General features: G+C 41.6%; 1 protein-coding gene across 2 annotated transcripts in view; it reads left to right on the forward strand.

Annotated features, from left to right (window-relative positions):
- The first annotated feature begins 819 nt into the window (after window positions 1–819).
- Window positions 820–24,537, forward strand: part of MAP3K5 (mitogen-activated protein kinase kinase kinase 5) — a 109,706-nt gene continuing 85,988 nt past the window's right edge. For both annotated transcript variants that reach the window (XM_086461206.1, XM_086461207.1), the window contains exon 1: window positions 820–1,234. In XM_086461206.1, the coding sequence (XP_086317332.1) occupies window positions 820–1,234 (415 nt within the window). The remainder of the gene's footprint in view (window positions 1,235–24,537) is intronic.

Here is a 24,537-nt window from a genome sequence, read left to right on the forward strand (position 1 = left end):
TTCGGCTCTATGTTAGCTACTCCAACTAGTTCCCTGTTCCATGAAGAAATATTTTTGCTGCTTATCAAGCGTCCGAGTGTTCTTGACAGGTAAATTCTAGGTGAATGTAAGAAACCGACGTATTTAATCACCGTACAGGGGTAGTTTTTCAGTCTGCAGGCACAGCACTTGAAAAGCGCGAAAGCAGCCGCAAACCCTTCCGTTTGGGAGCACAGAGGGAGGTTTAGGTGGGAAGGACAGGAGAAGACAAGGGCTAATGACTGCTAAGCCCTGACACTGCTCCGAGCGAAGCGCGAACGGCCGAAGCTGCGGGGGGTGTTCGCGCCCGGAGGCGGGGCCGGAGGGAGGCGCCCGGCGCCGGGGCCGCCCCAGCCCCAGCCCGCGCCGCCCGTGGCCTGGCAGCTGCCGCTGGGGTGAAGCAGGGGCGCCGGAGAGCGATCCCACAAGTGGTTCCTCCCCGCGGCCGAGTCGTTTCGCCCGGGCGGAGGAAGAGCGAGGTGCCGAGGGCAGCGGGAGAAGGAAACCGGGCTGCCGGGGCTCGGCTCGCCGGGCAGTCCCTGCAGGTGCGGGGGAGCAGGGAGCGGCGCGTCATGGTGCCGGCGGCAGGCGCCGAAGGAGGCTGCGCTCGTCTCCCCGTCTCCGGCAGCCTTTGCTAGCGCCCGAGGGGGAGCCCCTCGCTTCGGCCCCGCCGCCTCTCCCCTCTAGCAGCTCGGCGGGACCGTTCCGGGGCGGGCGGCGCGGTATGGCATCGGCCTAACCCCGGCCAGCGCAGCAGAGCCCGGGACGCGCCGCGGCGGCGACGGCCGCTCCCCCGCCGGGATGAGTGACGGCAACGAGGGGATCATCAGCTTGCCCGTGCCCAGCCCTCCCGGCGGCGGCCCCCCCTGCGAGGAGGTGCTCGGCAGGCGGGCGCAAGGGGCCGACGCTGGTGCCCGCAGCAGCCTCCTGCTCGACTTGGCCGCACCGCCGACCGGCACCCTCTGGGCTGAGGACGGCGCCACCGCCGCTGCCGCCTGCCCGGGCATCGCGGCGCGGGCCAAGGGTGGCGGCAGGCGGACGGCCGTCACCTACGTGATCAACGAGGCGAGCCAGGGGCCGCTGCTGGCGGCGGAGAGCGGCGCTCTGCAGAGCCTGCGAGAGGCGTGCGAGGTGGTGGGGGCCGCGCTGGAGACCCTGCACTTCGGCAAGCTGGACTTCGGCGAGACGGCGGTGCTGGACCGCTTCTACAACGCAGGTGAGAGAGCGACCTGCCGGGGCTGGCCGCCGCCGCCGCCGGAGCGGCTCGGTCCGGGCTCGCCGTCCCCTCCCTGGCCCGGGTCGCCCTGGGCTCACCGCGGGGCGGCAGGAGCGGGCGCGGCCCTCCCCGGCTGCGGGGTCAGCTCCGGCCGCCGAGCCCTGCGGGGGCTGAGGAGCCCCGGCGTGCCCCCGCTGCCGCTGGGCTTCGGTGGCAGCCTCGGGGCGGTTACGCGGAGAGGCAAAAGTGCGTCAGAGCCTGTTTGTGTGTGTCCCGCTAATGTGTTTTGGAGAAGCAGCTCTCTGTCAGCGAGCGTGCTGTGAATCAGCACTTGTCAGCACTTGTGATTTTTTTCCCCGTGGGTTAAACATGACCTGGCTGTTTTCTCCCAGCAAAGTGCAGGGGTGCAAGTTTTTGCTAGCGCGCGGAGCTCTGGCTGCCCCAGGCAGGAGCTGCGAGGCCTCGGGAGCTTTGAAAAGCAGATTTGGCACCGGCCGTGTAGCTCGACGATTTCTTTGTGCTGCCGCAGTATCTGGGATGCTCCCGTGTGTTTGTGCTTGGAAGTTTGTGCTTCTGATGCTGGTTGCGTAAAACATTTATGATGGGTGGACTTGAACAAAGGGCTACGCGCACCGCTCCGGTTCATAGCCAGAGTACCCTGTGCTGCATCCTCTCACCCCAGTTTGCCAGCTTTCCCAGCGATAAAATTGTGACACCTTCTTTTGAAGGTGCAACGATCCAAGGTTGTGTGATATGGTTTACTTAGACCCATTTTTAAAAATAATAAGAAAAAACTTTTTTAATTTTATTGACAGATAGATGGCATAAATAAAACAGACTGCTTACTAGATTTGGAAAGATTTAATACAAGTAAAATTATAGTACTGAATCAATGTCTTTTTGCCTTAAAAGAGGTGGAAGCCAGAAATTGACCTGACCTACAATTTAAGCTAGTTGTGTGGTATGGTTTTTAACTGTGTGGATCCGATGCAAAAAAAAAAAAAGGCATTGAAAAAGTTTTGGCTGATATTGTAGTTTCCCCCTCTCTGGGGAGGGGGGAAGGGAAAGAAGACAAAAAACCCAAAACCCCAAACAAACAAACAAACCCCACACCTCCCCGGTGGTATTGTAGCCTGTTTTCACAAAAGGCTCCTCAGCACAGACATCTCTTTGAAACTCCACAAGCTGTGCCTCATGGGCTGCTGCTGCTCTCAGTTTCGTGAGGTGAGCGATTCTGAAGCGTGCAGTCACGGCGTGCTCCTTGTGCCTCTTTGCAGAGCTGTGTCCTTAGAGGTAACATTCTCAGGAGTCAGAGGAGCTGTCCCCACGGGTGGAAAAAGGAAGGCGGTGGAGCTTCATCATAGATCTCCACGTACAGATAAGAGAGACTTCAGATTTCGAGGACCCTGACACCTCTTCATTCCAGGGCAGGTGGGACCTGAGAGTCTCTTTTGGTTCTGTTGTGGAAGCTGTCGCATAGTGAGGCTCATGGAGTTGAATTATCTGTGATGTTTTTGTGCCTCTTGACGTTGGTTAATTTTTAGACTCTGAGCTGTGCAATAGGCGGTGTCTCGGTAGTTCACAGAGGCTTTTCTTGTAATGGGAGACTTGACTTGAAGTGGGCCCCTTTTAATTCTGGCAGTAGGCGTCTGGCATATAGCGCTACATAGCTGCACACTTAGGTAATATAATTTGCTTGTTTCAGTGGCTTTTGAGCAAACTGTGTAAATGTGAAAACATTACTTTTTCTTTCAGTACTGTTTGGCTGTGAGAATTTAATCAAAGTATTGCAAAACAGGAGAAGTACTTCACCATTCTGCTTTAGTAGCAAAGCCCATAAACTTGTAAAGAGCTAGGGGAGTTCATCACATCCAGCTCCTGGGCTGAAGACAGCAGGACGCAGAAATTTGTGTCTGCTCCACAAATACACTGTACTGTCCGAGCCGATGAATCATAAACCAGCTGCGATCCCAAAACTGTCTTGTGCTGTGGATGCTAAGGCTGAACTTAGGTCTAGGAGGATCTGTGAGTTTTCATACTTGTTTCGTTATTTCTGTTGCATTTTATACACTCCCCCTCTCTGTTTTTAAGAGCTAGCCGTTCTCCAGAAACTTTAAGCTAGTGAAAAAATGTCTCTCAGGTTAGGAACAGAGCAACATTAAAGAGTAGAAGCTGTGTAAGCTGAAGAATGCAAATGGGGAGCAGTGTAGGGAACAAACCCAAAAGTGTCATAGAGGGTGTAACTATTGCAGTGGTGTTTTGTTTTGTTTTGTTTTAAATTGCTTTAACAGGGTGGTGGGGCGGAGCATTTGTAGGTGACCTGAACTCCTTCTCTGTTCCCCTTCTTGTCCTCTCTCTTGCGGCATGCTTTCAGTGATCAAAGATGATATTGGTAATACTGTTAAAGAATGTCTGCACACTACATTATTTTAAAAAAAATGTCACGTATGAAAATAGTACAGCATGACTGAATGTCAAACAAGAATTTAGCAGTAAAAGTACTTTGAAATTTGGTAATAGTTTATTGGTCTTATTCAGGGTATCAGCTCCTAGTGGACTCATCGTAAAGGCCAGCTAAGTTACAAGAGTAAGGAATGATGTGATTTCATGAGGGTTTGGAAAATTAAGCTTGTAACTGTTTGAATGAAATAAAACAATAAACCTCTCAACTCTTCTAATGCATATAAATCAACTGTGGTTTGGGGGGAAAGAGCTAGAGTATAACCTATCTGTCCATCATCAAGCCTTCCCTTTTTAATATCTTGTTTCTGCTTTGTGTAACATAGTCTGAACTCTTGGTGGCCTCTGATGTAGGTTCACTTCATGCCTTTCTCTGCTTCAAAGGGAACTTCAAGGAGTATTAAATAAAATCTAATCTGAGATGTAAATACTCATCATCCGCTCTAAATGTAGATTAGCCTGCTAATAATCTTCTTCTGCCAGCTTCAGTCAACCGATGGTCCTCAAATGCTGAGACATAATTAGCAGTGCATGTGATTAGTGAGTCTCAGCTATGTATAATTGAAATATTCAGGCACCAAATATTAAGAATGAGCCTGTTCTAGCATTTCTGCTTGCATGGATTAAATTCTGCTTGATTTCAGGAAAAAAAAAAAAAGCTTCTTGAGAAACAAGTACGAAAACAGCCATAGAAACTATTGGAAAACTGACAAAAATATGCATTTCAACATTTATTACATTTTCCTCCACTTAGAAGTAGGAAGGTGAGGAGAGGAAAATCTAGTCCGATTTCTTGCAAAATTTGGTGGTTTAGGGTTTGATCAGCTGTCTCAAGGGCTTTTTTCCTTCCTGAAGAGGATACTTAGGGGTTTTTTTTTGTGTGGTGGTTGTTTTTGTGTGGGGGGTTGTTGTGGTTTTTTTTTCCCTCCAGTTGTATTAAGCTGCTGCAGGTGAATTGCAGGCCTCTTAAACTGAGTTTAAATTCTAAACAGTTAGGAATGTTTAAAGAGTCAGGCAATTAGAGACAGGCTAACATATAGCAGGGAGACCTTTCTAGAGTGCAGTAGATAGTCATGGTATTTTAAAAGTTACTGTAAGGATTGATATTTGTAATTAAATGATATTTTCTGTACATTGTAATGACCAGATCTGCATATCCTGGTGATTTTTTTTTTCTTTAATTACTCAGTTCCTTTTGAAAACTGAGACATAAATGAGCATAGGGTACTTGGAGTTTGTTGGCTTAGGTAGCATTCATTTTTTTTTTTCTTTCCCATCTTTTTTGTGCAATTGAAATTAGGATGATTTGCTTTCCATGCAGATCTTTACACGGTCATTTTGTAACAAATGCATCAAAGGCTAGCTGAACAGAGTGTATTAGAAAAAGAAAAAAGGTGAAAGTACTGTAAAAGCAAAAAATAGCATGAATTAGTAATCTGGGTCAGCTTTTCATGGGAGGGAGATGCTCTAAGTCAAGGTAATTTCTTTACGCAGGCTTTTAGGATTAGGCATGTTTTGGTCGATTAAAGAAATGTCTCATTTGACTTGTAATCTGGCATTTACTTTTAAATTTATTGATTTTAAAGGTCAGGGTAAGTTAGGGGTGAGCATTCAGTTGACTAGCAAGACAAGTGGTGTACAAGTGTCAAAACCAGAATAACTAATAAAGGGGGGGGGGGGTTGGAATGACCTGTGGAGTACAGTACTGTGAAGGTGGAAGCTGTGCTCTTTCTTCTTGAGGAGGTTAGTAATCTCATGTTTTGGGGGAGATACACCTTAAGGAGTTACAGAGAAAACTGATCGGAAATTTGTCGTATTCTGGAGTACCATGCACCCTCTTCTGGACTTGGAGTGCATAGATAAAGGGCTCCTTTGGATAGTATTTTCCACTATGTGTTCCTCGTGCTTGTCTGCCTTGCAAGATTAAGCTACAGAACATCTTTACTTTGTGAAGATGTAAAGTCATTCTTTTGGAAGAATGATAATTCGTCCCATAGCATGGTATTAAGCGTTCTGACTTCTGTGTAGAATCTCAGAGGGACTGATGGCAGATAAGAAAGATCACACAGTTGGTGACTGAAGGGGAATCTGGGTTTTCTAATCTGTACAGTCACCTGTTTGGGGTGGCTCTCAAGCTAAACAGCTTGACTGATGTGCTTGTCATACAAATCTCTCCTTGTAACTTTCATGTTGTCTTATGTTGGGGAATTTCCTTTTCTTCAGCTTTTGCTCAAGTTTCATGTATCTATGGCCCTTATGGTACTATTTTGTACTAACACTGTTGTGTGGGGCTATTGAGATAATTCCCCAGAACAGCAATGGTTGACTAAAATAGAGTTCATCGAGTATGATGAGATAATAAAATAGGTTTAGTCTCTTAACTTTTTTTTTTTTGGAATTCAGCATCGTTGCTTTTAGAATTCATGCAGGCTTGGGCTAGAAATTGTCAATGTCAGCTTACTGAGCTTAGAAATATATTGTGCAAAGTGCTTGGGGAGAATCTTGGCATACAAAATGACAAAATCTTCAGAGAGCCAGTACAGTCACTTGTGTGAAAGTGAACTTTGCTTGGAAGGTGTTCTACAACTAAATTGTTTCTGCAGACCTCACAGAACGCTTGTGGATTGTGCATTTATAAACATTTACAGGCACATAGAAATGCAGTAAAGCAGCACCAGCTCTCAACTGCGTTCTACAAGTTGCTTCCTATTTTTCTCTAAATTTCATCTAAAACTATGATACTAAATTAGTTTTGAAGTGATTTATGCCTTCATATAAGTTTCCTGGAAGCTCTGTGATTGTGACACGCTAATGCAGACTCTCCTCTTAAACCCAAAAGAGGTAATGTTCGTACCAAAACTGATATTCCTGATTCTAGCAGTTGATGTAAATATTTTCTATGGTAAAAAGTGGCATGCTTCCCACTGTATTAGCTGTTTGTGGGAGCAAAAAATTGCTACCAGAGTAACTGCAACCTTTATTCTACTCCACATTGTATCAGAACGATCAGGTGGTTTTCACCATCTTTTTCTCATACTTCCTGATTTTTTTTTTTTTTTTATTTCACTCAGTTTTGTCAAACACTTGAAATACTGCACATGCTTTCTGTGATTATGTAGCACTTGCATCCATCACTTATTTTACTTTTTTTGTATGTGCCCCTACCCTATTCCCCCAGGTGCTGCTGAATCACCACTACTGTTTCTGTAGCATCAGGACTGGAGAATCCCTGTTCCAATGATAGTTCTCATTAGCATAGCAGAAGAAATTATCCTGATGCATTATTCTTATCCAATTTCAGAGTCAGGAGCAACTACTGAAAAAAAAAAAAAAAAAAAAAAGGTTTTGTCCCGCTGTCGGTGAACTGATGTTGAAAGAGCTTTACATTTCGGCAACATTATGTTGCAAGTGATGAGTTGGAGCAAGAAATGCCAAGTAATTTAATAATGCAGGTGGTGTGCAGAATAGAGTTGATGATTATAGCCGTACTCTTAGGATAGACATGTCAGGGTTGTGAGGTATTATGAGTACAGAATCTTTGCATCTGAATGCATAGTGTATATTGTAACGTTTAAATGGGCTAGGTTATAAAGCTCCTTTTGACTCTGGATATTGATTTCAGACTCTATTAGAAGGCAGCATTAGAAACCTAAACCAAATGCATGGTACGTCTTCAACGTAAAACAACATTTCGTTCTGAAGCACCTGAATATAATCTACAGCTACAGCAAAAATGAGAATCAGTCTGGAAGAAAAAAATACAATCCTGATACAAAGTTTCTTTTGTGTGCTCATAGATAGTGCTAGTGGAGAACTAAATTTATAAAGAAATGACAGGATTTGAAACAACTTATTTGTGAATACTTCCATGGCTGGACCAGCTGTAAATTTTATAACCAGATTGGTGCTGTATGCAGAACTTCCATCAGGCTACCTGTCAATAGGTGATTGTAACACTGGTATCCCAGTGGTTTCTGTATGAAGTAGTAGGAGCACAGCAGATGCATGGAGGACATGTATGGAGTTGGATGGATGTGGGCTGCGAGACCTGTGTTCTTTTTTGAACTTAGTCACTGGCCTGTCACAGCAGTTTGTAGCTCTGCTGTGCAGCAAGAGCTTGCTTGGGCCTCTCCCCCGGCTGAGAGGCTTGTACAACATTTAGCACAGGTGCCCTGGGCACAGAAGTATGATACTGGTGTGAATTTCCAGCCATTTCTATAATGTAAATAATACTAAAGGTATGCTCTTGCAGTGCTTATTTACTAAATCTCCCGGTGATATCAGTGAGACACCTGGATAAGACATTTCACATCCAGGCTTTTGTTGAATTATTAGACATTACAGGCTTTTGAAAAGCTACCTTCTCTGTTAAGTGCATCAGGGTGTTAGAGCTAGTTTTCAACTACTACGTGCTGCATAGTACTTGAAGCAGCAGGAGAAAGGCAGGTTATGAAATTATTAGAGTCTCTTAAAATACAGTAAAGATGTAAAACTCATTGTGAGGCATCCATACAAGCCAGCATCATGAAAGTATATTCCCCCGTGGAGAAAAGGCTGAATGGAGCTAGATAAATGGTTTTTAAGAGTAGTGCAGAAGGTGGCCTGTGACTGATTTTTCTGCAGTTTGCATTTCTGTAGCTCTGAACAGGATGTGTCATACAGAAATGACTCTTGAATTTACCACAGCCATAAGAATTTGACTTCTCTTTTTAGTCACTTTCTAAACTAAAGAAGCCTAATATGAAAAGCTGTAAGTGTAGCAAGTGACAACAGAATGAAACGAATTGTGTTAAAGCCTAAAGGATCAAGTGAAAAGTAGAAAAGGCCTTAATACTTCAGCACCGTTGTCCTCAGTACATTTTCCCATCTGTTATGGTCTTAAATAAAATTAGGCAAGCAAAAGTTTTAGGTTTATGGCAGTTAATTTTTTTTTTTTCTCTCAGTAGAGAAAAGCTGTGTTTTAAGTGTATTCTGTAGTGCTGGTCGCTTAAAACTTGTTCCTTTTTTCCTCAGCCTGTTGGAACAGTTGCTATTTAGAACTGCTGTATTTGTATGCATAGGTAACCTGCAAGTTGTATTTGTAAGTTATACCCAAAGAAAAAAAAAACCTCAGTGGCTGAACAATGATAGAGATTTTGCACTTTTGTGATTAATAACATGGAAGTTATCGCTGGGATTCCCATCTTTCAGTATAGGCTCCCTGCTTTAGATTGTCCCTGAAAGTTCACTGCCCACAGTAGTCTCCTGCCGCTTGTGTGGTATGGCATCTCTGGGGGTTTATATTCAACAGTATGGGCACACTGAGAAGTACAGCATTTGTTAGAATGAGATAGACACATGAAGCAGTCAGTGAAGTCATCTTGTACAGCAGAATGTGTACGTGACAGGTGACAGCAGAATCTGTTTTGACAATTGTGGAATTCTCTGGTGATCACCAATGGGTAGATTTCTGTAAGAAGTTTGTAATTGTTTGTATTCTGAGAGAAAATGAACCTTAGACTGAGCTTGACGCACAAGCACAGGCTGCTGCTTTGTAGTGTGTGTTACTTTTTTCCTCTGAGATCAAATTTATTCCTTGACTGGAGCAGATATAATCCTTCCTTTCAGTTATGAAGAGCTGCTGATCAACTACTAACAATGGCATGTCAGAGTTGAATTCTCTTCTAAATCGTGTCTGCCTTTATTCATAACCTTTGGGATGCGTTTAGATGCAGCATGGGGCTTAAAGATTTCCCACAGACTGACTCATTTGAAGTCAGTGGGAATCTGTAGTCTTTGAAATCCCACAAGAAACGTACATTTTGATTTAGGAACTAGATACCCTTCTAAAAAAACGGCTCTGCATTTCTGCCTTACTGTAATAAAGTAAATGAATTGCTCTGGGACTTGCTTGCTGATGGCATCAGTGGATGTCTCTTGCAGAGAGTGTGCTCCGGGTGAGTAAGCAGCTGGTGCTTTCAGTGATGAACGCAGATTTTCAGTGATGTCTTCACAGAAGTTATCCACAGCTCTTGCAGAGAGTTTTCTCTGATCTTCTTCCCCTTTACACAATACCTGTCTGATAAGAGGTATGATGCTACTTTCAGTACAGTCTTTCTGGCTTATTAGGTACTATAGACTGAAACTTGCAGTCTGTGAAGTGTGAAGATGCAGGTTAAGTAAGTGTTGCAAGTCCTCCAGCTCCTTCCCAGGGACTTACTTGTCTCCAGCAAGAAGCGTGTTCTGCAATGTGCAAGAGTGCCCAAGTCAGTCATCTGACTGTAGCACGGAAAGCCCTGGGTGTGAACAAGGAAGAGGGCTCTTACCAAGAGGAAAGGAACACTTGTACTGGGTAGCAATTCATTTCTACTTCTGAAGCGGGGCCTCTCATGCTTGGGATAAGTATATCCAGTTACGTTGACACAGTAGCAAAGTGCTTCATTTAACTCCACCATAGAGGCACACCTGTAACATTAACAGCTCCTACTTCTACTGTTTCACCTTCAATATGATTCTTACAGCTACACATGCTTTTAAAAGTGTGCCAGTACTGTTTTTTCCCTGTAGAAAAATGTCTCCGAGCTGAAGCATGCTAGATGTATGCCATAATTTTGTGTTTTGTGGTTTATTAGTGCCTTTCAACGCACTATCTACGATAAGGTTTCTCAGCCTTCCTCCAGGAAGCTTACAGGTGATCCATAAGAAAACAGATTGACTTTAATCTGAACGTGCTGACTACTGGTTCTGCTTCCATGTGCTGGCAATAACGTGGCATGCTGGTGAAAGCGAGGTTTTTGGTTGTGTGCTGCATCCTGTCTTCACTTGCTCCTTGCAGCTCGTGCCGTCAGTGGAAGTGACATGTGGCATCTGTGGAGAAGGGCAGAACTGTTTGCTTCCTGAATGTAACCTTGTCTTCCAGATCACAGTTGGAAATGGGTTTTTGCCAGGCAGTTGGTATGAAGAACTGGGAATCTTTTCAAGTCTCCTTGGGAGCAGAATTTGGTCAGTTCCGAACACTGTCACCATTCCTGGGTCGAGTGCAATTGCAGAAGACTCAGTGACGCGGTCCCGATCACTTTCACTAGAAAAGAAGTGGTTGTAACCTGTGTAAATAAATTGAAGTCCTGTTTATTTATGCTTTCTGTTTCCTCGAGATAGGTTTCAATTTCTGTTTTCTGTGGAGCTGAACTCCACTGGTACTTCACATATATACTTCATATGATACTTGGAGCCCTTTAACATGTGGTCTCTTACAAGGGTTTTCAGTGACCTTGCAAATCATGTGAATTACTGGGCAGAAACTCTTTTCTTTGCTTATGATGATGAAACTTATTTCAGGAGGTAAACTTTCCTGATTAATTCGTTCAATATTTGTATATTGTTTACATTTCAAGACTGTGAAACCTGTGTGACTCTAGCTTCCACAACTGTTTTATGTAAGTGTATGTTAATCAGGAGAGGAACAGAACTTCTTAAAAGATTTGTTGGTTTTGTTGGGGTTTTTTATTTATTTTGAGCCTATGTAACCCAAAATCTTGGTGGCTCTAATTTTATTTTATTTCTGCTGGAGTTTTTAATTCCTTTTACATCTTTCAGGGTTGTCACTGAATTTGGGATTTTTCCCGATTTATTAACCAGGAGTAACAACTCTGGGTATAGTGAGTGTTGCACATATGAAGCATAGGAGAGATTGCAGGGCAAACTAGAAAATAAGTGGCACTTCCAAAATACCCTGTACAGTTGTACAGTAATGCTATCAAGCAGGTTTTGCAATTTTTTTTTTTTTATAAGGGTGCTGGTAGAAGTGGGGAAAGAGCATGTTCCCTAGTGCTGCAGCTCTGAAGGGAGGAGGGGAGAAAAGGCATCATCCTTGTTGTGCGAGCAGGCCAATGCGGCCAATGCTGTTATCTTTGAGGAAGTCCTGGGATCTTGAGGGGATTATGTTCTTTCCTACCCCTAGATCAGAGTGAGCAGAGAACTGTTTTCTTCCTCTTCTGCTTGCTCTCACAGACCAAGGGCAGCACATAGGTACCTTGACTAACTACCGCCATAGAAGGCCATCTCTGGTGGTGAAGTCTGAACTTCACATGGCGTTGCTGAGTCCAGGTCTGTAGCTGGAGGGACAGTACTTCCTCAGCCTCTCAGCATGAGGGCAGAGAGCTGGGGATGCGTGGTGTACACTGGGTTCTGAACAAGCCTTTTCCTAGGCTGGATGCTGTGTGGGCAGCACCATCCAGGGTGTATTTCACAATTTTGAGGAAAATGGAGAAAGTGTTAAAAGTATGCGTTCTAAAATTGTTCCACAAAAGAAGCAAGAAAATAAGGATTCTTGCCAGTAATTCTGTTACCAGAACCCGTGATCTCCCTTTTCCAGCTGATGCAAGAAGGCCAAAATGCAATAAAAGCACTAGGAAAATGGACTAATCTAAAGTAAGAGCTTCTGTAGCAAATCCTGCCAGATGGGTGTGTAACTGGAAAACTTCCAGTCTCTTTTGTTGCTTAACTGCTTGCGTTTTGGTCTGTTTTCTTCAGTGTCCCAGAAGTGTCTCTGCTTTAAATGATCAGTGTGTTGACAACTTGATATTTTGTCTCTATTTCTTCTCTGTTCAAGTACTTTAATAGTAGCTCTAGTGGAAAAACTTCTTGGTAGGCAGACTTCCCAAACCTTAGTGAATTTCAGTTCGTGCTGTGGCTGTTTGCAAGCTGGCAGGTGCCTGCCTTCAGTTTAATTGGGTTCATAAGAAATTATTTATTCCTTATCTATTATGAATTGAAGCTATTGATGTAGAGCTACTGCCATAGTAATTTCTAGCCATACTTTTGCAGTAGAACAGTCTCAGACTTTCAACACTAAAAGGCCTAGTTGACATGGCATATTTTCAAATTATGTTTAATGCTGATAAATAAATACAAGTCAGGTGACAGTTACTGGGATATGCATATTGATATTAGAAAAGAGAATTATGCTCCTGCTAAGAGTGTACTGCTGCCTCTCTCTAGTGCTAAGTAGGGTAAGAAGATCATACAATCCATTTTTGTATGCACTTACTCTCAGTGAGTAGGAGTGCTGGAAGAGTTGAGTATACTGTACCCCTTTGAGATGCAGTCCCATGGCAGCTTAAGCAGATGGAAAACTGGACTAACACAGTTCTCCCTGATGCTGCTTTCAGTGTTCAGAGAGTTACGTGATGAGGTAGGTCGTGGAACTGACCTGATTGCTAACTCAGCTCTTTGTTTCTTTCTGGTTAGCTTTCTGTTGAGTAAGTTCTCTGAGCTGAGCATGTGTTCTAGAGGACAGACCAAAAGCAGGACTGCAGCAATGTGAGTTGAGATTGCCTAAAGGTGTGGTTTCATGTTATTCTTGATCCTGTCTCGTTGTGGGTTGCCTCATATCCTTTCCCCTTCTGGTAAGGGTGGTTAAGGAGTGTATTTCATGTTGGCTGTGCCAGCTGTTTGTGCTCTCAGTCTGATGTTTTTCAGAAACTTTCAGTTCACGGGAAGGTTTGAAAACATTGTTTGGGTTTTGCTCTAGATTGGAACAAAAACTTCAGGACATCTCATCAGTTGGAAGTTCAAAGATTCTGCCACTCAAATTGAAATTTGTGGCCATATCTCTGCTAGCAAATGAGAGCATTCATGGATACCAGAGTTCGGTTGCCTGTGCTGTTAAATTGTTATGACTTCTGGCACGCTTTTGGCCTGGGCCAACTACTGCCGTTTCAGTAGCATTCCCAGTGGCCAGTCTGAGGGCAGCAACCTCAGGCCAGGAGAATTTGAGATGGATGTAAGCCACTCCAGACCACTTGGTCCTCATGCAGAAGTGGAGCCCGGGGCATGTTTAATCAATCAGCATTGCTTTACTGGCTTCCTAGGTTAGGTGTAACAAGTGTGCTTCTCTGAAGAGATTTGAAGCTTGCGTTAACAGCTGAGAATGTGCAGAGTTACAGTGCCATATCTATTCAGGGGGGTGGGTTAAAGATACTGCGTCTGTGAAAGCACGCTATCTGGCTTCCGAATTCACAGTCTTTTTTGGAGCCCTTAAACTGAATGAAGGGCAGTGGGTAGCTGTTGCAAGTCTTAGGCCTCAATAGTCATCAAGCAAATAATCTGCTAATATGTGCTCTCTGTTGAAAAGGAATCTTTCCAAAAAACACCTTACAGAGCTAGATTGCAAGTACAGCGGTTGTGCATCTTTTCCAGCATGGATCATCAGTTCCTTTATATCTGCATGTAACATGCAAAAAGAATATGATGTAAAAATTTTATTTTCTATTTTAGTACATTTGGACTTTCAGTCCAACTGTAAGGCATAACTGAGAGACCACATCTCAGTTCCTGTTTTGTTAAGAGAGAGAGTGTTTTTCAGTGGTTACTCTCAGCATAATATAACTGCTCTGCATTACTGCAGTTATACTGAAAAGCCTTCAGTGTGGAAAATGAAGAAGGTTGATGAAGTTTCAGGAGCTTAATTTGGACTCAGGCTGCTGTAAATGGTTGGTTCAATGCTGGCAAAATTGGTTCTGAGGTTTCATGGTTTAATGTGCTGGCCTTTGTATCCAGATATTTTTGGACAAATCTCAATATTTCTCAAAGTGAAAGAGTGGTTACTCTGCTCAAAACGAATGTGTGAGTAGGTGGTGGCTGTTACCAATTTTTTTTTTTTTTTCAGTGCCTGAAATGCTTCTTAATCCTAGATTATTCTTTCTCCTCTTTAGAAGTTGAAGAAGAGGCTGAAGCATGAGAATTCAAGTGTTAATACTGTACAAAGGCAAACTGAGATGCTTTTCTTACCAGCTGTGTCTGTTATTTCATTTGTGTAAAGCCAAATATCTATTTTGCTGGCAGTTATTCAAAGACTTGCATCTGTGTAGCTTTCCTATTCACATCAGTAATTGCTGTAGGGGAAAAAAGAATTATATTTTTAGCATAAATGACTGCTATCTTACCATTTCATCCCTTCAGCTTGAATGCAGCTTGAAGCCCATGTTGAATCTTGCAGTTAGATCTTGCATACTGAGTTATTTTAGTTAATTGGTACCAGGCCACTTGGAATACTAATTGAATTCCAGAAATTACTTGGAACGAAAACATTTTTACCCATACATAGAATAGAGAAGGAAAAGAAATATAAGATTAAATAAATCACTTGTTAAATATGCAAATAATCATTCCTAGCATTTTGGCTCTACTAACCTGTACCAGTCATCAAACTTTCTCTTGGACCACTGATTTAGCCAGTTGGAATTGATGAATTCATAAGCTTCTTCTAGAATAATTTCCTTGGTTCAGTTGTGGGCTAGCTAGCTTGAGTTTTTGCTGTCTGCTGTGATTCAAGAAATCTAGGTGATGGATTAGTTTGTAGTCTATTTTCTCAAGTAGAATGTTTGATTGCATCCTATTCTTTTGGTCCTTGTTCTTACTCAAAGATATGATGCTATGCAAGACACTTAAAATATGTAACCCAATTTGTAGCTATGGTGCTATTTCTGTTTCATACATTGCTACTGGAAAAATAATTTTTTTTCTAAACATGGAGTTTGGCGCTGTGCTAGTTTGGTGAATGTCCATATATCATAGAATCATAGAATTGTTTAGGTTGGAAAAGACCTTTTAAGATCATAGAGTCCAACCATAGAGTCCAACCGTAAATCTAACACTGCCAAGTCCACCACTAAACCATGTCCCTAAGTGCCACATCTACATGTCTTTTAAATACCTCCAGGGAGAGTGACTCAACCATTTCCCTGGACCACCTGTTCGAATTCTTGACAACCCTTTCAGTGAAAAAAATTTTCCTAAATTCCTCATCTAAACCTCTCCTGGCATAACTTGAGGCCATTTCCTCTTGTCCTATTAAATTCAACACTACAGTGCTCCAAGTGTTTTATCTTGAAGTTGCTTCTACCAGCTTTGATGCTGGTCATTCCCATTTGTGGGTAATATGTCTGCCTGTGGATTTCATCTATAGATCCTAAAGCACTTTACAGAGGGAACAAATAGCAAGCTTATCATTTTAAGGATAGTGAAACTGTAAGAACAGAGAGTAAAGCGACTTGCCCGAGGATTGGCTGTAGACTGTGACTAGAGCTGAGGAGGGACTCAGGTTTCCTGAGTTTGTGAGCTGCTGGCTATATAATTAGATGTGCTGCTGCTGTGATCATTGGTGATTTAGATATGACTCACTTCTGTTAAGAAGACAAGAACATCTGTGATCCTTAACATCAAATCAGAAGAAGAGTTTTTAAAACTCATACACAGTGGGTGGATATTAGATTCTACTGCAGTAATTCAAAATGAGTGCTGTAGCAAAATAAAAGCATTGGTATTGGAATCATATACTGCCTTTGGCAGTAAAATTTGAGCATTTGTGTATTGATATAGAGAGTAACAAGCAACAGTAAGTCAAAGTTATTCTTTTTGCTATAAAACGGAATTGAATGAGAATGAAATCATAGCTATTTCAGGCCACCTGGAGTTACCATGGACAAAGCCAAATGCGAACCTGCTTATCGGACCTGTTTAATCTCGTTTTGCAGCAATTAGCAACCATCATGTCAAGCGTTAAGAATTTAACTCAGATGAGTCATATCCGTTTTCTGTTGTGGGATGCAGTAGTGCAGTTACTTGTGAGGCTGGGCAGTTGCTGCTCCCTTAGTGGCAGATGGTGTGGTGGTGTGAGCAGTAGTAATTTTTGGTATGTAGTGTTTTCTGCATTGGTTGGCTAATTAATAGTTGCTTCTCAGGAAATTTGAGTGTGAAAATCCAGGAACTTAAATACTTAGTAATTTATGTGCACACATGCATTTATTTTGGCAGAGCAATTAGTGTAAAATTTTGTCCTGCTGAATGAGAATAAGGCATGTATCTCCTTTTTTCCCCTTTACTGATACTCTCACCCTTATTCTGACAAGCTTGCAGTGTGAGGGGTAACTATGTGATCTGTGGATCTATGCTCTGATTGGCTCAAGCAGAGAGTCATATCTCAAGTTCTGCAATTAATTTCAAGCTTGATCTATGTAAAAGGGAGATGTACTTAAGCTGAATAAAGCAGACTGCATGAGTCTGTTCCTGTCTGAACTTAAATACGTTCTGGTTCTAATAAAGCTGCTACGCCACCAGTTCCAAACATCCAGCGATCGAGCACTGTGTGCTGAAATTAAGAAGCTGCATCGGAATCACAACTTGAGGTGAAAACCAGTATACTTCAGCTTCGAGCATGTCTTCTAAATTAATTTAAATTTTGTAAGCCTAACGCTCTCAAAATTTCAGGGTTTCCAGTTTTTCCTAGATGAGGGCTGCACTTTATTTTATCCAGAATTTTTGTAATTATTGTCCTGAATAACTACAAAAACTGGAACTGGTGACCGACGAGGTTAACAAAAGGACAGCCATTCCAAACTTTCTTGTAGCTAGCGATAGTGCTTGTGCAGTTATCAGACTTGTACATCTGCAACTGTATACAACGCTGCAACTTTGCTGATTTTTGCTGGAGATAAACTTCATGTCCTTGTTAGCTTCTAACAGGGTCCTCTACATTTTAAAAAGGATTTGAGGTTTTTGTCACAGGGCAAAATTACTGAAGTCCATGCTGTGGAGCACTTTGCAAAGTGGGACACTGATTCTGGCTGGATCTTTTGTGAATTGTTGTGATAGAAGTAGTAGTGCCACGTGCCACATTAGTGACGTACATCAGGTTCTGATGGAGGGGTTTTAATTTCTGAGTACTCCAAACTATAGCCTCATCTTTAAATTTGAGAGTTTATTTTCTGTTTGAAGTAGATACTTTTAGGCAGTGTTTTTGGTGGAGGCCAGGGGATCTTTCAAATTAAGTTTAATCAGGTCCGTGGTGTTTACTCTGCACTTTCCCTGTGTTGACTGAAGTAAATTGATTTGTGTGGCGGAGTGCTGTAGGTGGTACAAAAGATTCAGATTTCTCTCTGCTAAATTGCAAGGAGGGTTGCATGCGAAACTTGTGCTTGTGACTTATGGATCAATAAGGCCTGACCAAACCCTGGGAGGATTGTCCCACCTGCTTTCAGATCATGTTTGACTTGTGAAACCTTAGTATTAGTGTTACATGGAAAAAGCAACTTAACTGTAATGCTGTAGCTTGCCTTACTTGATCAAAGAAAGTGGTGGTGGTTTCTTTCTTTCTTTTTTTTTTTTTAATTTTTATTTTTTCTTTTTAAAAGGAAGAGCTGGAAACAGATAAGATGTATGAGATATGGGAGCAGAAACTGGTATATCTTTCTGTTTTTCAAGGATTTGTTTGAAATGAGACATAAATAGGCTTTGTAAGGTGCAGATGAGTAGGAAAAATTAGAAATCATCTTTTGAATTTAAAAAAAAATGAATATTTAGGACATTGCACATAGACAATAAATTATGATAAATTCATGTGCTAGAGATGGCGAATTTATTGTTGTGCCTGTAGGGAAAGAACATGCTTTGTTACCTGTGAGCAATGAAGCAATTGATAAACAAGTGTTTATATGGGTTTATTTTGAGAAATATTGGTCAGTCTGGTCACTAGCAGATGAAAAATGAATAGACAAAGCAAATGAATAGACAGAGGCACAAAAGGACTAAATGCTGCTGGGCATGCTTATTTTCTAAGCTGTTAAGATGCCTAACAAAGATTAGAGCTACTGTGAATAAATTTCTGAAAACCTCATGGGAGTAATAAGTAAATAAAAATGTCAGGAGTTACTAGGAAAGAAATAGAGGAAAAACTAGAAAAGTCACTTGCTGTATAAATCTGTGATGTGTCATATCTTTATTATTCCGTGTATCTCTGCTCATCTTGCTTCAAAAGTTGAATTTGTAACTTGGTGGAAGAAACAGACAAGGGAAAAAAGAATTATCAGAAGCATTCATGGAATTGTTTCCATGCAGATGGAGACTGAATAGATATGGTCTTTTCAGAAGGAAAACAAAGGGAAAGGTGACATAATTTAAAATCACGAACGGGAAGGAGAGAATGATTAAGGAACAATTACTAATTTTTAATTTTTGGCCTTCTAGCTCTTACTTGCAAGCAACTTTAGAAGGTGGTAAAAGAAGCACTTTTCCATATGAAGATATAGTTAAATAGCCTTCAGAAAGATTAAAATTCATGAGAGGTGGGTTTGCTGAGACCTATTATGCATGGTGGACACATGAAATGATTCAGGAGCTCTTCAGGGTGTTGAATTTCCAGAAGCTTTAAGGATGTACCAGGTGGCTCTGCAGTTGCTCTGTTTATTTTCCCTGATAACTGCTGTTGGCAGTGGTAGAGATAAAATAGTGGACTAGATAGACTTTTTGATCTGACTTAATGCTGCTACCCTTAAGACCCAATTGACTCAGTTCATTGACAGATGATGTAAATTTTCTAACTGATTTGCTAGACAGATGGAATTGTAAATGTTTTCCAGAATTAGATACAAATGATGATGATGAACAAGGCTGACCCTGTTTAATGCCAGATAGGGGCAGATCATCAGCTAATATAACCTGTTTCACAGAAGCATGCTTGTTTACGCTGAGTGAGGATCTGGAATCAATCTGGCATCTGAAATAGCAGGAAGACCGTCCAAGCATAGTGCCAGATTGGCTTTGGGATGTGTTTTCTGTGCGCTGTTGTGTGGCCACCTGGATGACCTCCTTAACTTCATCACAGCAGAGCTCCAGGAGCTCTCTTGTTAGGATGCTTTTCTCTGGCAGTGGTTCTGTGTCTTTAATTCGTGGATCATCTTCAAAGTGAAGCCAGGAAATTGAATGCTTAAGCTTATGTTTTTTGAAGCATGAATTCCAGCAACCTGGAATTGAGACCTGTAAAGCAGAATCGGGAGGAGGGGGATGATGAGTGTGTCCGAGAGGACCTCCCTAGGGTGTGCTGAGACCTTGTAGGTACTTGAGGCAACCTGGGTTCTGGTGAAATGACACTCATCCTGGCCTCATTTTCTCTTGGTGACTAGGCTCTGTAATGATGGAGATATCTCCAGGGATGCTTCAGCACACATTTTTCACAATCCAGTTTCTGACAACTATGTTTTTCTCTTTGTGGATAAGGTGGTGCCCATAGATATATTGGAGGTGGATAAAAGCAGTGAAAAAGCATTTCTGTCAAGGTAGCTGTTATTAGTAAAGGATACAAACTAATCATGGCTATTTGGCAATAAATCTTTGGATGTTTTGCCCAGGGACAATTTTCTGCCCTTTGGAAGAGGGTGGTTTGTTTTTAAAAGTTCATATCAATAATTTAATGCCTTTGCCCTTCAGTTAGCTACCTTTCACTTAAGTGGAAGAGTGTTTGGCTAATATGGAGTACTTCTGAAGGCAACATCCTTCATTATACCTCCTAGAGTGTAACTGTCCTGTAACTCACGCACGGGAGGAAGGCTTTGTAGAAGGTGCCTCTAAGAACTTCTTTTGGTTGGGATGTGTGTGTGGGAGGTGTTACGCAACCCTAATTTTATGCAAAACCACTGAAAGTGCGTCAGAGACCTCTAGAATATGCTGAAGTAAAAAGAGCGCTTTCCATGGGACATCTTGTTTTACCCCTGTGCAGTTTGCTTTCTGTGCTGAAACAAATTACAATGCGGTTGAGCGTGGTCTAAGCAACTTTTCCATTTTGTCTTTTCATTTCATAGAAATTTGAAAGGGGGGGTTCTCTACCCATTTTAATCTATCTGATCCAGATAAGAGCATTTCCTTGTGAAGAGTAAATAAAATGAGGTCTCAGGCTGCTGGAGGTGGTTGTTGTCTGCTTCTTTATTGTAAATATTTATTTCTATATTTCATGAAAGCTGCTCTGGTGTATAATCAGAATGTACTAGATCAGACCTGTTACACAGACTGTTTGCGATACCTGTGGTTGGTGTAAAAGCATTCCTATGTTATTTTATTTAAGCATCACTGCATTATTATGAATGCATTTTAAACGTGAAGAAAGCTGACAAAGTTACCGTCCCAATCGCATGAAGTCAGAAGCAGCAGTGCAATATGCTTTTTGTTAAATAAATGAGAATAGTGTAGCTTGCAAATACAACACATGTTAATGCAAATCATAGAAGAATGTAGGGTTGGCCGGGAGTCTATGGAGTTGCTAATCCACCTTGAACTCCAGGGATGGATCAGGTATTGATGCCCCCACCCCACCATGAGGAATCCAATCTGTTACTGGAAATTTTCTGTAGCAAGGAGTCTTCGATCTCCCATAAACCCTCTGTGGGCACAATTGCCTTTAAAGATAGACTTTTTCCCAAAAATCTGTTCTAAATCTCCTTACTTTGAAAGGAAATGTATTCTAAGACATGTTTTAAAAAAAAAATCCTACAATGTTATTTTACGTTTGAATTTAAAGTAGACTTTTATTAGGCCTATTGTTCTGCTACTGTTCATAAACACAGGGAAATTTAATTGCTCTTCTACTTGGCAGCGAATTTTTCTGTAGTGAGGAGTTATCATATGACATGTCCAACAGTAATTTTTTTTTTCTCATAGATGAAACAACTCTAGTGTGTTCAGTCATTCCTCCTGAATCATTGTCTTTAAATCTCTTCTCACTCTCATGTTTTGTCCCTTTCTTCCTGATACTTTGCCAATTTGACTTTCTTCCTTCAGTTATGCCCCAGATTATGCACAGTTACTTAATTTGATGCCTCATGAGTGCCAGGTAGAGGAGGGTAATGATGTCTTGCATTTTTCATATGAAACTCCCCTTCACACAGTATAGAATGTGGTGGGGATTTTTTTTTGCAGTAGCCTACTCTGCTGGCTTAGTTGTTCTGTGACTCCTAATATGTGCAAAATGAATTTTTTTTTTCCTCTTTCCTGTATGCTGTTTAGACAGTTTTACATTTTATTTCAGCACCCGTAAGTATAGGGAATAATAAATACTCACGTTTACTGAATGCTGTCAGTCTCACTTCAGCAGAAGTTCCTTTCCTGCCCTGCAGAGTGATTCCCAAATGGGTGCCATAGGTAAATTTTAGCTGTATTGACATACAAGTCAGGAATGCAAGTATGACTTGGCACAGTTCCTTGTGATACTGCACTGCAGTTTGACAGTGAATCATGGGTAAATACTGTCATTGTATAAGGAAAAATTGTGTGGTTTTTACAGAAGTTGGAGTTTATCTTAAAATGTTGAAGAGCAAACTTCAAAAAGTAGGAGTGAGCAGTTTAAATTCCTGAGTCCTGGATCCAGCCTTAAGTTTAAGCAACACAACATGTTGACAGTGTAATAGTTAAGTTCAGACACTTTAGATGAGACTTCTTACATCAGTTTTTTAAGAGTATGAATTGTTATGATTGCTTTGCAGCAGAGCTACTAAGAATGTACTCCTTTCTGGATTAAGCCTAATGAGTAAAGATTTGTGCGCCTTTCAAGAGATGATGGTGTCTTCTGTTGGAAAGCATGGCACGTGAGGTGCCTAAGTCCATAGGCAGTTATTTTTTTAGTGTCTTTCTGTTCCTCAGAAAGCTGTGGACACAGCAGTGAAAATGCTGCAATGTAGAGATTTTTGTGGAGAGGGTGGTGAGAACCAGGGATGGTAGATATATTTTGTATCTTTGGTTATGATGAGACTTGGGGCCTAAAATTCTCAAATACTGTATTATCTATGAGAGATATTTTCTTCTTAGGATAGAAACATTTTATTGAATAAGTGAAGACATTTAACAAATGTATTTGTTTACATCTCTTGGAATACTTCTGCTTCCAAATTTTCAGAGCCTGGGAAGATCCCCATTTTTTACAGGCATTCCAGCTGGTGTTCATCATATTCTTGAAATACTATGTATTTATTTTTCAGTTCGTGCTCACGGCTCATGAATCTTCTATGTTCAAACCATTTTTGGTATCACTGGATTGGGAAACGTTAACTCCCATGACTTGAAAATAATGCTGTAAGAAATAATTCTACATCTTCTGATTAGAAACCCTTCTGGAGTTTTTTCAACAGCTTAATGGGCATGGCTCTGGCCTTCAGAAGGGTCTACACACTCTGCCTCAGTCTGTCTTAGCCTTTTAGTTTGGCTTGGTGTAGATCACATTTCTACTAGAACCTATGTAAAGAATGAGCAAGCTTCTTAACAAGAAATCAAAAGGAGTAACTGAAAAGAGGAAAAGATTTCAGATACCATGAAGATATCTTAAGGAAAATTGCTTCCAGAAAATGCATAGTAATTAAAAGAAATTTTGAAGTAACCCACAGAAGGTGGCTTTGCCAAGAGGATGAAGGAATGGAATGATGCCCTTTGAAAGGAGAACTTTTGTCCAGATGAGGAAACAAGTTGAAAAAACTTATGCACTATGGCAAAATAAATATAAGCCTTAGTAAGACAGTTTCCAAAAGAGTTTGAGCAAAACTTGCTGAAGACAGACTACAAAAAAAAAGCATTCTCAAATGCTTTACCAAGGAGCAAGGTAGGGATCCTATGCAGTCAAGATGGAAAAGGAGGACTTGCGAAAGATGCAGTTTTCCAGCTATGATCTTAAAAATACTCTCTTTAAAGGATTAAGACTGAGGACCTGCCCTAGATTTAAATTGCCAGAAGAAGAGGCTCTAAAGCTGATAAAATGAGCAGTAACAACTCATAGGAACTATGTGGTGGTGACTCAAAAGTTCTCAAGGAGCTCAGACTGAAAAAAGCTGAGCTGTTAATTATGGTGCTTGACTTCTGACTTTAGTTGATGTTGGCAGCATAGGAAAGGGAGATGATAATGTAATATCAATAGGACCAGTGGTCTGAAAATATAAATAAAGAATTCATTGCATAGACGCATGGATAACATCTGGAATAGTTGATATGGCTTTTTGCAGACGGAAATCACACTTTTTTTGTGAGCCTGGACTTAAGGGTGATCCACTTAAGACAGCTTTTGATGGGATACCTTACTGAAGACTCCTTGAGACAAGAAGACTGGAGGTGACATCTTTACTCCCTCCAGATGAATGGGTTCTTAAAGGAATGGAACAGAAGATCAGTTTTGCAGTGAAGCAAGGTTGCCAGTAGAAAAATGTGCTGTTTGAAAGAATTACTCTGTACTTTCTTTTTGAATTGGGCTTTTTAGAGGATTCATGGCTGATCCGGAAACTTCCCACTGGTAAACAGCGTGATGGTAATGTTTGTTGATGTGCAGACTAGTCAAAACTGTAAAGAATTGTCCGTAAAGAATTGCAGAAAGTCCTATGGTACCAGGCAAATGGGCAGGTAAAGGGCAGCTGAAGTTCAGTGATGGTGAATGCGAAGTAACATATATGAAGAAAAGCAGCTCTAACTATTCACACAGTATTAAGTACTAAACTAGTTGTTGCTATTCAGCTTACTAGGTAGCTCAAGAGTTTTTGGAAAATGTCTCTGGATTGCTGACTGAGAAAGGTCAGGTTTTATTTGCCCCATTCTTACAGTCTCTGCAACATTGGCTGCTGGTTTCTGGCAGAGAGGAGATATTGAGCTAAACCAACTTTGATCTGATCCCTCTAGCTGCTGCGATGAAACCCAGAGTTGATTTTTGAAGCTTGGAGGTGGATCTGCCTAGGCATTCTTATCACAGTGAGCTGCTCTAAGAAGCGAAATATATAACAATGTTATAAATGATCATAGATTTTATTAGAATAAAAATTAGAATACTTCTTTTAGATCGAGAAAACTTCAGGTCACTAAGGTAGAAATAAACAGAACAGAAGAAGTAGAAATAAAAATAACTTTTGATCAACTTTCCACCTGCCCATCCTGAGGTGCATTGCTGTTTCCTGCTTTGGTTTTAATGAACTCTGCACCTTTGGAGCCGTAGCAAACTCTCTACAGTTCCTTTGAACTTTAGGAGATCTTTCCATCACCTCTGAGGCCTGGCTGTTTGCTTTTCATAGAGC

This window comes from Leptosomus discolor, chromosome 2, assembly GCF_034619465.1.
Source record: "Leptosomus discolor isolate bLepDis1 chromosome 2, bLepDis1.hap2, whole genome shotgun sequence".
In the NCBI taxonomy this organism is placed as follows: Eukaryota; Metazoa; Chordata; class Aves; order Leptosomiformes; family Leptosomidae; genus Leptosomus; species Leptosomus discolor.